The 15,952-nt window shown below is 29.5% G+C and overlaps 1 protein-coding gene across 1 annotated transcript in view; it reads left to right on the forward strand.

Annotated features, from left to right (window-relative positions):
• The window catches only part of LOC132946756 (calbindin-32), a 72,473-nt gene that overhangs the window by 26,037 nt on the left and 30,484 nt on the right, over nucleotides 1-15,952 (forward strand). The window contains exons 3-6 of the mRNA XM_061016816.1: nucleotides 3,248-3,333; nucleotides 7,488-7,577; nucleotides 7,678-7,764; nucleotides 7,876-7,932. Coding sequence (XP_060872799.1) covers nucleotides 3,248-3,333; nucleotides 7,488-7,577; nucleotides 7,678-7,764; nucleotides 7,876-7,932 — 320 coding nt within the window. The remainder of the gene's footprint in view (nucleotides 1-3,247; nucleotides 3,334-7,487; nucleotides 7,578-7,677; nucleotides 7,765-7,875; nucleotides 7,933-15,952) is intronic.

Here is a 15,952-nt window from a genome sequence, read left to right on the forward strand (position 1 = left end):
TATAATATGCTAATGAATGCAGAGCTGGTTTTTAAATAAATACTGTCCACGCTGTGATGCTCCTCTACAGTAAAATTATTGTTTTAGAACATGAGAGGTTTATAAAATCTCCAATATTAAAAAAAATACTAAATTGGTTCCTACCTAATTTTCACATCTTCAAAATATATATTCATAAAACATCAAAATCGTTTGCGTATATTTTTTTTTTATTATTAATAAACGCGTGTCCTGCACAAAATATAATAATTGTTTGTAGTATAAAATGGTTATTGAAATGAAACTTAAAGTCAATATGGATAAAATAAAATATTATATTATACATTTTAATAAACTGACGTCATGTAGCTACATGCAATTCAATTTAAATGTACACTAAATCGTCTAGTATTATGCCGTTAATTGTTAATATAAACCACACCTATGATTAATTATGTTTATACTGTTTAATAAAAATTACAGCTGAATTAAACTTTTGAAGACTGGTTTGTATTTAACGAAAGTTTTTACAAATGTTTCATTTACTCGCATACTTATACACAATAATATAATATATATAATATATATATATATATAAGTATTTGTTTCCATTATTCGTGCTTTATGATAAGAAAACATATTTTATTACAATAGAATAATTGTTATTCTTCCGAACAAATTTAATTTTTACCACGATACTAATTAGGTGTACGCCATTTACGTGTTTATATTATTTTGTAAACTCCAAAACATAGCTTGCTCATTTTGCGAATTGTTTTGCTTCAACGTCCGTTGTGGGTAATTGAGATGTTTCAATGTTTTACTTTTATTCACAACTAACCGTAGACCGTAGTAATATTCAGCAGGTACGTATCACATTATGATCATGATATTATGGATCCATTAAACGAGAGAGTGCTGTACATTTTGAACATGGCGATGTCCTTATTTCCTTAATGCACTCTACATTATACAACTAACACTAAAAATTCATTTATTCATCAGACACTCTTCGCACAGTTACAGCTGTGTATAATAATAATAATAATAATAATAATGTTAATAATAGTATACAATACGCGTTATGTACCTATCTACCTGCCTACCCACTTTATTCAACACGTATGTTTGTTCACCGCCGGGCGAATTAATTTCCGTGTCGGATTTTTCTACTCTATGTGGCCTTTTTTTTATATTCGGCCGCATAATTCAGTTTTATTATACGGCAGCTTTACTCAATTGTGCTTTATGGGTGCAATTTTTACGCATAATATCATGCGGTGATAAAAATAAATGTTAGATATGCGCTATTTTTCCTCATAATATAATAAAATATTATATTCGGTGGACCACTGCTGCAGTGATCTTCCCGTATTTTATATTATATACTATGTACCTTTTTAGTCAACCCCGAAATTTTTATTTTTTGGCCATTTGGACATTATTATGTTTTCCTCATTTTATACCCAACCTTTTTAATCAGAAACTGGCATGTTCACCGCCGCGTAAATTTATAAAATAGATTCGTACAAAATAATATTACCAAATGCATTCATTGGACAAAAACGTAATGGTTGTGAATGGAATGAATTCTCTTAGCAGCCGTACTTCAAACGAAAATGTTTAATTTATTATTTTCGTGTCAAAAATAACTGTCATAAATAAAAAAAGAGAGAATTCGGAGTGGACATAGTTATACGTCTACATATAGGTACAATAATCGTTAAGTGAATGTGTATCGATTAACTCTCCAAAGATTTTTTTTGAAAATAATATAATAGTGATTATTACTTACGTTGATTTACAATAATATTATAGTGAACACAATTTAAAAGCGAATATCTTGCAATAGAAGCGAGAGCTGTGTAGGTGCAGTTTGTTGGCTGGTATTTAATATTATTAATTTTCGAGTGAATGTTATGCAAAAATTTCGTTTGTAACGTATTCGGCGTAGTTGTGCCGAATAATAATAATTAATAATCGGTTTTTTATTATTAACACGGAAAACTTGACCACTCTGTTTTATCGTTTATAAACGCAATGCTGGAAAACATAACCCTGTAACCTATATAATTTGAATCGAAGTATGTTTAAGTTTAATCTAATAAAACATCAGAAGCTATATAACAGCTAATACAGTTGAAATTTCAATATACGTAGATATTTTGACGATCGCGTGCTATATAAAACATATATTTTACGCCCACACAATTCTGGCCGCCATCCATAAATATATTATGATATTGATATTCACTTGCAACTGTCCAATGCTTTAAATATGTATAGTAATAATATATAATATCGATCAATAATCAATAGAAAATATCTATATAGTATTTATTGCACACGTTTATATTATTTACACACGTCTATTGTAAAATCGTATAGAATCTATTAATTCTTTTAGTTTACGTTCAAATCAAATACTATATAGGTAACATTATATTATGTTTATATTACTTAGCAAAAGAAAAATAAGGAAATGTGTCTTCGTGTCGTCATCATTCGTCGGTCACAACACAATATTATAATATTTTATGCGTATTACCTGTATCAGGCTTTTTCAATCGATCACCGAGGCAACCCTCCGGCTATTGATGTGCGGTATACACCTGCATAATACGCGAGTTGATTTGACGTGTTGCCATTATGCTATCTGAAAGGACGTTTGTCATCGATAAACGACTCTATTGAATCAATAATCGGTAAATTATTAATTGCATCCGTATTTAATGTATCTATACAACGCTATTGCTGTCGATCGGCAAACACTGAAATGATAACAATAATATGCACATAAAGTGAATTGCCTATTAGGTATAAACATGGTTTTTCAACGCAACATTAGTGTATACTGTAACGGTGTAATGCGGACGGGTATTATATAATATTATAATATAATGCGCGATTATTGGCGGACGAAACACAAATGTCAGTGTGTCCGCGTTATGGTCCTCGCTGTTGAATCCTTCGGAACTGACACGAATAATAAAGGTAGGACGTCGGTACCCGTAATAAATTATCGAGTCTATTTAGACCGACTGCGAAACGGTATACCGTCCCCAGCGTATTCGTGTATATATTATATTGATAGGGACTATAAACTATACGCCGTATTCTCAGACAGGATTAACCCACACACACACACACACACATCTAACATAGATATATGTGTCACGCAGAACTGTGAGATTCGTGAAACTTTTTCCGCTTCTCATAGTATTTTTATCGCGTGCTTTATATTTTATATTTTTTTTTTTCCCCACAGGTAATGGATACATTGAAGGCACCGAGCTGGACGGCTTTCTGAGAGAATTTGTCTCCAGTGCTAATACCGCGGACGTCAGCCCTGAGGTAAATTGTACACATGCACACACGTATTTATACATATACTCGCTGCTAGATGTATATGGTATATATATTATAGCTGCGTCGTGTCGTTTAAGCTCTTTTTTCTTTTTAAATAATATATATGTATATATATATAAAAAAAATAAAACATTAATAAAAGTTGAGACAGGCCAGCACAGCCGGAGCAATCGAAATCACTTTAACGGTCTTTTCTATTATTGTTGGTCTACGACAAATAATAAGCCTGTCTCTCAGGCAAACGAAATACAAAAATGACACCGGAAAGTGTAAAAATAAATAAATAAATAAAAACAATAAAACGCTCAGTTAACTTAATGTAGTTCGCAACTGCAGTAACGAAAAAAATAATAATTCCTTTGTGAATGGTAATTGTTATTACTAAAACCATAAAAGTGACGTCAAATATGTTTGAGTACCACCATGATTTTTAGTGCCCAATATCATTATTATAAATTGTGGTCAGTGTTGGGTAAAAGAAACTCTACGATTTAAAACTCCTATCTAAAATTTAATTAAATATACATAAATTGAATTTGTCACTACCTATTGTATATGGGTCAATAATCAATACAATATACTGACAATCCAAATATTTGTTGTAACTTATAAGTAATAAAAATAAAACTAAACAAAATTATTAACCCTGATTCATTTCACTTACTATAGTTTTTTTTCATAGTACAATTTGATTTGTTTTAACATCAATATTGCATCTTCTTATGTCTAATGTCTAATGGAGTAATGAATATGTATCTATTCAAATTTATCAATTATAAATGTTAATTGTAACATTTTTAAACTTCAATCATCTGTTAATCGCATAGAGTTTTTTTTGCATAACAGTGGAGTAGGTTTGACGTTATGAATGTGGACTTACGTTAGGAACAGATCTATCAATGTCTGTATAAAATAATTATGATATTAGAATAAAAAGTCCGAATAAATGGAAAAAAGTCTAAAGGTAAAAAAGAAAACTGCTGAATTATAAAAGTCAGGCATGTCCTAAAAAACTTTAAAGTTTATCTCAGCTAAATTTTTTTGGTGACAGGGCTTTGTATAATAGTATATATATATATCAATGCTTTGTATAGGATGATAGTGGATCTGTTTCTGATGAACGATTGCTTTAGACAATTGTTTGTGTTATATCTGTGTGTTTTTGTTGTCTTAAACATATTTTACAGTTATATGCTGTAAATTATTATAGTAAAAAAAGACGTAATTATTTGTGACCGCTGTTTATAGTTGTTAATTAATAACAATATTCAGAATTAATTACGAAAAACAAGTAATTTTATAGGTAATTTACAATAATAAATTACATATGAAATACATACTTTTAAATAATTTTTACAGACTTTTTTAACTTTCACCATAATTATTAATTTATGGTAGAGAAAGAACAAAAAAATGTCATCGTATACTTTCATGCCTAAAACTCGTTTCATTAAAAATTTTTTTCAATTTGAAATATCAAAATGAATATAAACGTCATCCTTTCTTTTAGTTTTAATTGCAATTAATTTAAAATGATAGTTTTAAAGTTTTATTTATGGGCACTTAAAAGCAAACCGAGAGAAAATTGTTTTTTTTTTATGAATGCGATTGTTTATCATAAGTCTTCACTTTTAAATACAAAATAACACAGAATGCATAATTATTATTACCACGTCTTTTTTCACACCAGTAAATTTAAATATTTCATTTTTGAAATGGTTCTTAATAATATAGGTATAGGTATCCACGTAAAATATCAAAACTTTAAATGGTCAACAACTAAAATTTAGTCATTAATAATTGTCACCTAAGGTACATCGTGTACCGCATAAAACGTGTAATCGCCATGTATCCTAACCTAAAGTTCTTGAACAATTTAAAAATTCAACACTAAATATATATTATATATATTACACCTCGTGTTTAAAATTTAAAGGGTATAGAAAAATACCGTCTCTAGTATCGTTCTACATGCACTATGTTCATATTGACCCATTGTTCGCCTCTCAACCGGAACATCCATCCGCCGTTCAAAAGGTCATTTTCGTTTCCTTTTTCCGTCCATCCGTATTGTTCGTGCTTTGAACGCTCTCGAAATTGCCCATGTAAAGTGTTAAAAATTAATTTTGGCCCGTGACAGACCGTTTTACTATATCGTAAGACGGGTCGTGCAGGGTAGGACACAGAACGATTTCGTTTATTTTTAAGCTTACCTACCTTTTTTGTAGTAACACGCAACAATATTACGCTCCTTAATACCATTAAGGTGTGTATAGGATGGTGGGAAATGACTTTACGCCGGAAGATAAAATTAAAAATAAAAATACTGAGGTGAAAAAGATCGATGGCCGCTATGACCGCTTGTCGACAATGATTTATCATCAAGTTTCTTTAACGCAAGTCAGTGGTTTTCGGACAGCCAATAGAGGTTTTATCTAAACTCTGCTTTCTTAAAAGGATAATTATTTGTTTTTAAAAATTGTATATTTATACATCGGTTTTACGTACTTTTATAAATTCTCAACATTAATAATTTTACTATTCATTTTTGAACGCAATTTGTACAATGTACATATTTTTAAGGATAACTTTTTTTTTATAAAAATGAATTTACTGTATTTTATGGTTTATCTCCCTCTGATAGAGTTATAAACTTATACATTAATAAATAAAGTAACTGATGGTGATTTAATGACGTTTAGTCAAAGATTTATATTTGATCTATGGCGGGTGCCTAAATAAATATTACAAAGTCACTTACTACTATGACTACACAGCGTATAACATTATTTTTTTGTTGGTATAAAATATGTGCAGTAGGAACAGATATTTTATCTTTCCTAACTAAACTGTATCCTCGCGTATACATTATGGAATCTGCTTTATCCCGGATTTATCAAACAAAAACCGACAGTTACCCGCGATCAGGCTCGATTAAATTCAAATGGTCTGAATATTTCATATGTATTTTGATGTACGGTTTCAGCTCACAAAACAATATTTTCAAGAGAAAGCTGAAAATACATTATCAAAAATATTATACAGTAATGTCTATATTATACTCTATAACCTCAACCTATAATACTCAATCTTATCGCAGAGCAATCAATAATAATGCCAAAAACGTAACACTAAATAATATGTAGGTATGCATATAAATACAACGAACATAATGTATATGATAAGTTACAATTGAAAATAACTCAACAACAACTATCTTACAATTTATTTTCTAGCAAAAACTTTAAAATAAACTAACGAAAATATTATAAAAAATAAAATCATACCTACTATAGGAACTCATAAATGCGTAAACCAACGTTATACCTACGTGTATTTCCTCCAAATTATATTTTTATCATTATAAAATGAATGTTGAAATGTAAATTACGACCATTATCATTTAATTGAGTTATTATATTAACTACTAACAAGCAAAAAATGTACCTAGTCATTTACTTTAGTAATATTATAGTAATATAATATACAACGTGGTGTACGTAATATTATGTATTTAACATTTAATGATAATACATTTTAAAACAGTTTGATTTAAACTGAATTGCAAAACATTTTTAACGTTAAGGTATATTGAAAAAAATAATTGACGTGTATTTATTTTTGCGTGCTTACCTCTCTATGTCTTATAAAATATTTAAAATTAATCTTGATGAAAAAATAAAATTTCTCACTAAAAATTTCAATGCTTAGAATATAAATTTTTGTTTGATGTATGTTTAAATAAAAAACAAATACAATGTAAATAAAAATTACCAGTACTTAACTTAAAATAATTTTCTTGTAGCTACCTATTTTTTTGCATATAATAAATTAAAGTATTCTTTGTATTTTCAGTCACACGGAAAAATATTTATTCATTATAAATTATATTATTATTATTTGAACTTTGAACTTTCAAATTGTTCTTTATAAGAGATCCAATATGTGTTTGTTATGAAGAATATATTTATTTTTTTTAACTTTATATTATTTATTATAATTAATATGTAAATATGAAGTAATAAGGATTATATTTTGAATATAACATAAAACTAAGAGAATAAATTTAAATTAAAAAAAAAGACCAATGACATATTACCACAAATTTGTCGTTTAACATTTGAATATAACTCTTATAGGCAGTTTCGGATGCCATGTTGGTGGAGCTCAAGCAATGTTTCATGGAGGCCTATGACGATAATCAAGACGGGAAAATTGACATCCGTGAAGTAATGAATTATTGTTGATAGGTGAAATCGCTATTTTGGCGAACACCATTCTCTTACGCCTATCCTAGTCTGGTTGATTAATCGTTATTATATTTTACAGCTTGCTCAACTTTTGCCCATGGAAGAGAACTTTCTACTTCTATTCAGATTCGATAATCCATTAGACTCCAGTGTCGAGTTCATGAAGGTATAAGTAATACATTTCTATATGCTTAAATAATTAACATTTAAGTTCTCAAGTCCAACGTTCATATTATATGTTAATAAAATATTTATCATAAATTCATCCTTGTTCTAGATATGGAGGGAATACGACACTGATGGTAGTGGATATATCGAAGCCGACGAGCTAAAGGTAAATAACGATATATAATATTATATAAACTACACTATTTACAAATACTACAGATCAAACAGTTATTATGAAAAAAAAAATAAAAAAAAAAATTTTAAAAACACACTTTTCCATAAAAACATTTAAAAAAAAATTTTAAAAATTGCACTAAAAAGACAAAAATAATTCTCTGTACTTAAAAATAATGAAAAATTTATTGATGAAAAATTTAAAAGTGTGTGGTGCATCATACAAAACATTAAAAGCCGAGCTAAGTCTCACATACACTTCTTTGTTCAATCATGTTTATAAGATAGTGACTGGGAATATATGTCAAGTGTATGAGCACCACACACTTTTAAATTTTTCATCAATAAATTTTTCATTATTTTTAAGTACAGAGAATTATTTTTGTCTTTTTAGTGCAATTTTTAAAATTTTTTTTTAAATGTTTTTATGGAAAAGTGTGTTTTTAAAATTTTTTTTTTTATTTTTTATTTTCTACTTTTTAGTTGAAAGTAAATATTTTTATTAAACGTTTAAGAAATATGTTTGTGAAAATAGAACATGAAGTTACGAACAGTCTGTTGCTCTTATTTTCACTGCTGACTGTAGTGTTTAAAGAATATCGGTATCCGGTGTTTTCGGTACCTATATCAGAATACCGGTATAATGTTATTTGGTAATAATTACCGTTGTTACCATAGATATTATAATAATGGATAGGACACGCCTATACTTGCTTCGTAAGAGGTTGCGGTTTTTTTTGGGGAAGAGAGAAAGTTCAATATCTGCGAGAGATATTACGGCGACGTCGTGGGGACAATCCTTTTTTTTTTTTTTGGTCCATGTCCCAAAATGACAACGGATTATTGTATTGTCATCCAAGACCAAGGTCTATACCAATTTTCAGAATTTTTCATCTTCAAAAAGTGCCTCAAATCGAGCGCGCAAGATTTGATCACAGACAGACGTGAAACCAAACTTAAGAAAAGTGTTAAAAAAAATAGATATATTTAGCTTGGTTTATTTTAATGGTACCTATGTGTTTGAAAATTGAATTACGTATATTACAATAGGGAATTAATTTGTGCTCTAAGAGTAAGTTATCCATACAATGCTAATTGTTTTGTTTGAAATAATATCATGAACTATGAATATTGAACCTATATTATAATCATTGTTTAAAATGTATTGATAAGATAATTTTTATCATTCGTAGTTATCGCACTAAAAAAATTGTATTGTGTGATTTGTAAACATTGGTGTTAAGTGTAGATATGATGTATTTAGTCTGTGTGCCGTGTATGTAACTCACAACTCGTTATATCCATATAAATTATAAATTTTATAGAAATAAGAAAAAAAAGGTCTACGACAATGTTTTGCCCGCGAACATTTGATATATAAATATATGATCTACTGTCAATTTGAGTTTGAGATCACTCTTCTAAACCAAATCATCCAATCATCAAAAACTACCCTTTCAAATTTTGATTTAGATAGTATATTAAAATGTCAAAAAATCATCTGCTATACAGTTTTAAGAAAAAATTAGAGAAACTTGTTGGAGAAAAAGAAGTTTATTACGCCAGAGGACACTCTTAATGGTATAATAAATCTAATTATTTGAAAAGATGGCCCTTAATTTGTATACTTAAATATTCCTGAAATCAGAATTTGAATAAATGTATTATTAATGGGAAACACAGGGGTGAACATCTTTAGTGAATCACTCTGTATATATTATATTTAAAATTACTAATATAATACATTGTAGGTTTTTTTAAAAAAATTATTCGTTTTTATACAAATTGCATTCTAGACACAATCAACATATTTGCTTTAATTATTATAACATTTATGAACTTTTAATTAAAATAAACCGCCAAGCTCCAGTTGAGATGGTTATTACTCCTTTGGCGACTGCAGTCGTAAATTAATTTATGCGTTCGTAAAGCTGAAATAGAACAAAAATAATAATATTGATGAGTAATAAAACAAATGTATTTTTAAGATAATTGTTACCTACCTACTTAGTACATATAATACACTATACTATATAGTACATATTCAAAAATACCTATAATATGTAGGTATATGAAATAAAAATATATTTAGATTATTTATAATAGTATAATAGTCGATTTTAACTTACGCTTATCTCGTCTAAACTAGTCGTTTTATTATATAGTCTTCATGCGTAGGTAGGACATGGTACTAGGTACTTGACAAATATTCAAATTATGTTAAAATATTTAAACCAAAATAACGGAATGCCGAGTAAAATAACCGCCATTATTCCCACGCAGTATTTTAATTATAATTATTATATAGGTATACCAGCTACCTATGTTTGTATAAACCCAATTCCAAAAATCACAACTGCAGGCTCGCGAACAACGAGTGGATGAAACTCAAATTTCGTTATGATGTACAAACTCCATTAACTTCCGCGTAATGGATTCTCGAAATCGCTGTTCTAATAATTAATGTCCTGCGAAAACTGGAATCCACGAAATAATCGATTAAAGTCGTTATGATGATCATCATAGTCGTCGAGTAGCAATATTATGCAAAACCAATTTCTAATTTTTCGCAAGTTAAAAGAGATATTATCAAAAGCGATTACCGTGGTAACCAGGAAAAGGTACAGAACCCGGTGGTACGTGCCCCGTGAATTTCATCTGCTGCTATAGCCATAATATAACCAACCCTAACCTATATACCTCTATACGTGTATATTACAACAACGTGCACCTCAGATAATAATTACCGAGCTCAATTTATTCTGATTGCATTCGGTAATAAATTACAGTCCACGATCGGATGAAAACGGCGTGCTGGTAATTAAACATTGGCTCGATTTTTTATTCATTTCAATTTCGCTATAAAGTCGGCAGAATAAATACGTGATGCGAAAACCATGAGCGCATGTTATCGTGGACAATCTCCCGGATTCGCACGGGGCAACGGCGTTTGGTTATAAATTTTTTAAATCTAAATGTAATAATAAATCTTCTCAGTTTAGGAAACCGATTCTGATCAGACTGTCTGAAAGTTGCCGCTTACATAATGTTGGCTTGCATTTTTAAAAGGTCCCAAAATATTTAAGCGAACATAAAAAATAATTCATTGTGTCGTAAAATAAAAAATATGTTTCACGTCTTTATACTGTTATTATGTACTATATTCGGTTTGAGCCTCTATAAGTCTATTGTTTTTTTTTTTTTTTTTTTATAACAACATGAAAACCAAATTTTTGTTGTTTAAAAAATATTTGCTCTTTAATATTAAACATATTTTATAGGTATACGACACTTGGGTATTATACACAAGTCTCATTGCAAATCATATTTTACCTATCGATGCATTTCAAATTATTTCATTACCAATTAGCTCAACATTTTAAATATCATCATTTCAAACTGTGCTATTTATTATTATTTATCTTTATTTATTACTTAAAATATAACATCTTTGAAATTATAAAATATTGATTTATTATGAAGGTAAATATACGATGGTAATAAAATATATAATCATGTTTACGAGATGGGTACCAATTTTATTTATGATATTTCTATCTGTAAATAAAATTAATATCGAGATTTGAAAAGTATAATAAAACTGGTTTTCATAACTCCACTTCCAATGTGCAAGGCATTACCAGCTATATCGACGAGTGTTTATATTTTTTAGATTTCCATAGATTATATTAATCGAATGTCGTGGAATAAAAATTGTATTTTGCAACTAAATCAGCAGGTTTTTTTTACAACGTTTACAACTTTAGAAACTGCTATCTTTTCGAAACTAAAAAATTAATTAAAATTAAAAACCATTTCATACGAAAATATTATCAACAATGTATTTTGTTATACACGCATGTATTATATTATTATTGATTAATTTGCCATTAAAAATGCATCGTTCATAATAATATACTATACCTTTTGTTACGCCGAACACGTGTACACGGGAAACTTGTTTTCAATCTAAAAACTAAAACAAACACTTTAATCGGCTAAATCAATCTAAATTAATGCATCAGGGCTCTTAAAAATATGCAAATTAAGAGCGGTGCTAATATTTCACTTTTTTTTCGAATTCTCACTTAAAATAATCCATTTTAGAAATTTGAAATTTTTGAATTTTAAATTAGGTGTATAATTCGTAATTAAAATAAATGTAATCCAGTCAATGAATACAGTGTCACGAAAAACAATGAAATAAATTAATAATAATATTATTCCAATATTTACCACACACAGCGTGTTGGGTTGGTCGCTTCCAAATTATAATTCAATTAAACATTAGTTATTTTATTAAGATACTTATGTCCGTGGAGTCTATGAAAAATGCAAATATTGTTTTATGAATTAACATAAATTGTTTATGGAAAACGACAAGATATAAAATATTCAAATTACATTAATCAGGAGGAAATGGACGTCATTTTGATTTATTTTAATTTTTATATTCGAACGAGCTTACCATACGATATAATTATTATTTATATTGACTCATAAGTTTAGCACTAAATACGTATAATTAACGTTCCACAGCCATTGATTCATTTTAGTTTTTTAATATTATAATATTTATAGTGTACTTAAATGTATCTATTACACAGTTTACACCATTTAAAAATGTTGGTAAATTAAAAGTTATCCCTCCAGTTAATATAAATACATATTATGTATTTCTTTTCACAAAAAATAATTCCTTTTAAGTAAACAAAAAAAGTGTACGATTAACACATTAAATAATATAAATAAATCAACCACAGAAAATAATGAGACATTTTTCTTTTCGTCTGTTTAAACCTTGATAATATTTTTCGTAGGTATTTTATAAAAATTATACGAATCTGGAGAACAGTTTTTAATTTGATAGTTTAAATTTATAATATCATTTCAAAATCTACACACTCTGTGTTATAATAATTATTGTTGTATTTATTTTACATATTATTATTTTCCAGACTTCATAAATGAAGCACTTACCTATATATATATTATATATTATTTACTAAACCATAATCATTCAAATTATATGAATGTAATTAAAAAATTAAAAATTACCCATTAATTTGTAAAATAATTACAACAACAATAATGTAAACAAAACCAAGATTATATTATTTACTCGACGCTTGGAAAACATTTATATAGGATAAACCAGCGAGGTTGTGGTCTCATTAGCATTCAACGTCTAGCTCTTTGCTTACACGATTTAATGTCTTACATATTATATTAGTCAGGTAATACGGTTCGTATACAGCTTACAATAACCACAACATTTCACAGTATAAAATTACAATAATTAGGTACATTAAAGTTTCATTAATAATAATAACAAAAACATTTTATCACTGTCGAAACTCCATTGATAACATAACAATGTACGTAATAATAAAAATAATAACAATCTTATAATGGCCTACCCATGTGTTTACCCATATTGATTTGTTCAGCAGCCGCCACGGTTCGACTGGCGTCTTCCTATTATACCGAACCGTATATTTACCACGGAACTTCACGATAATATTCGATTCCAACCGATATACCACAGCTTTATCGATAGCTGATCTCGTCACCTAACCTAATACATTGAATTATCCATGAAAACTTAGAAACATATAAACCTTAACAATTTACCTCCACGCCAATTTATTATAGGTATTCTAAATATTTTTAATCGAATCAACATAATGTTATCATAGTCTGGATAACTTAATATTATAATATTATTGTTCGGTCGCATACATTATGATACCAAACTTGAAAAAAATACTTTTAAAATTGTATTAAAATCCAATCATTCTAACAGTATTTAAGAATCAAGAATAATAGTATTAATACTCGGCATGTATTAAATAATTTTCTGGAACACAAAGTCAATATTAGATTCTGAGCGGAGCGATGAATGTATTTATTTTACAATGATGTGTGTTTATTTTTTTTGTCTGTGTACACGATAAGTAGTCAAAATAATGCTTCACTTTTCAACTTCAATATCTTCATTGGTATCAAATAAAAAAAATGTCTATAAGAAAATCAAATTAAATTTTTATGAGCGTTTGAAGTTAAAAATTTTACAACATTGGATATTTACTTGATTTCTCATATTTTTATTTCCTATAAACCCCTTAAAATTTTCAAAATATTTTCACTTGTTTTTAGCTGTTTACGGACCATTTAAAATTTCAATTTTTTAATTTTTTTTTTTCTATTATATTTTCTATTTCTATTTAGTAAAATTGTATTTTTTGGACCAAAAAGTATTACAACTTAATAGAAGGCTCCAGATATATTGCTTGAATAGTTGTTGAAAAATATTAAAAATCTATTGGTACAATTTTATTTTATAAGCATTTAAAGTTCGATTTTTGACAACATTTATCAAATTTAAAATTAAAAAATGATTTTGTAGTTAAAAATGTATAAAATGTTAAACTTTCATATCTAAGGAGGGGGGGGGGGAATAAATGAATCGCTAAAAGTATATTTTTACTTTAATTTTTTTTTTCTGTATTTGTTCATTGAAACGACTTCAAGGTCTTTGTCAACGCTCATCACAAGTGGGTAGTAGGTGATACTACCACCCTTATCCAAGAGGAGACATGTACGGTCTTAGTGGAGTGAGACTTAGTTGGAAACCCGGTGGCGCAATCGGAGGACAGTTGAACTACATAATTGTTTGCACTTTGCTATGAATCGAAAGGTTAGGTTAGGTTTTAAGGATGATTGTGGAACGTGTGAATCGCATTCAACTGCGTGACCGCTGCGTACTCCGGCCCCGATTTTATTTTAAAGCTGAATTTTTCTCTGTATATATATCTAGCAGCTTATAAATAACTTGCTAAACGAAAAATGTTTTCTGGACCCTCATCCTAAAATCATCCGGGCCCCTTAGATACTAATTTCCGACCCTGACCTAGAACAAGAGTAAGCGCTCTTACTTCACCGAACGATTTCAGCCGCTATTGGTTGTCGATCATTCGATAAAAAGAGATCTTTACACTGGTTACAAAAAAAAAAAACAACGAAAGTATACCTGCAGTACAATATAGTCACGATTTTCACAAGCCGCATAAATTAATTTTCCACAAGCGTGCTGATTTTTTCGTTAATAATAATTAATAACAAATAATATAATAATATCAAATAAAAACCAATTAAATAGGCAACAAATGTTACAAAAACGTCTATTTGTGTAAATCATAATTACTGCATTTGGAGTGGGAATCAGTGGCGTCTCGTCAGGGGAGACAACCGAGGCTGAGCCTCACCTAACTATTGTACAGAAAAAGGAGGTTTATATGTTATAGTTATAGTTAGGTATTTCCATTCGATTTTAAGAATATTATATTCAATAATATAATGTACTTTTTAAAATACAAAAGCTTTTTGTTATTATGTATTATTTTAATAATAAAAATAAATTTATTTTGTCGTAAATAATGTTAATCGTCATAGTGCACATGATTACGTACTTCGTCACTGTTAGGTTGTATACAAAACCGTACGTGGACGTTAGGCATTGAACACGTACGCCGTATCATAGGCGAAACCGTGGCTCGACTGCTGCGGTGGCGAGACAGACGGCCAAACCTGCAGCGGGGACGAGACGGCCGGGGAAGACGCCGACGGTGAAGAGTCGCACGGCAAACATACGGATGGCGAAGACTCGGGCGGCGACGATGCGAACGGCGTGTCCGTAATGACGACGTCGGAAATTGGCGACGTAATTGACTTGTTCAGCAACGAGATATAAAACCTGAACGTGGGACTTGCATAGCTGGCCACGATGATTTCGGTCGAACCACTACTTGACGGCTCGTCCGTCCATCACCGTTCGCCGTCCCAAGTCGTCGGCTGCAGGCTGTGAGTCGGCCATAACCGGCTCCTGCGTCCAAGCGGCGGACGGCAATTCCAATCCGACGTCGGCTGCATCACCCGCAGACGGCAATTCCAATCCGACGTCGGCTGCATCACCCGCAGACGGCAATTCCAATCCGACGTCGGCTGCATCA

This window comes from Metopolophium dirhodum, chromosome 6, assembly GCF_019925205.1.
Source record: "Metopolophium dirhodum isolate CAU chromosome 6, ASM1992520v1, whole genome shotgun sequence".
Taxonomy (NCBI): Eukaryota; Metazoa; Arthropoda; class Insecta; order Hemiptera; family Aphididae; genus Metopolophium; species Metopolophium dirhodum.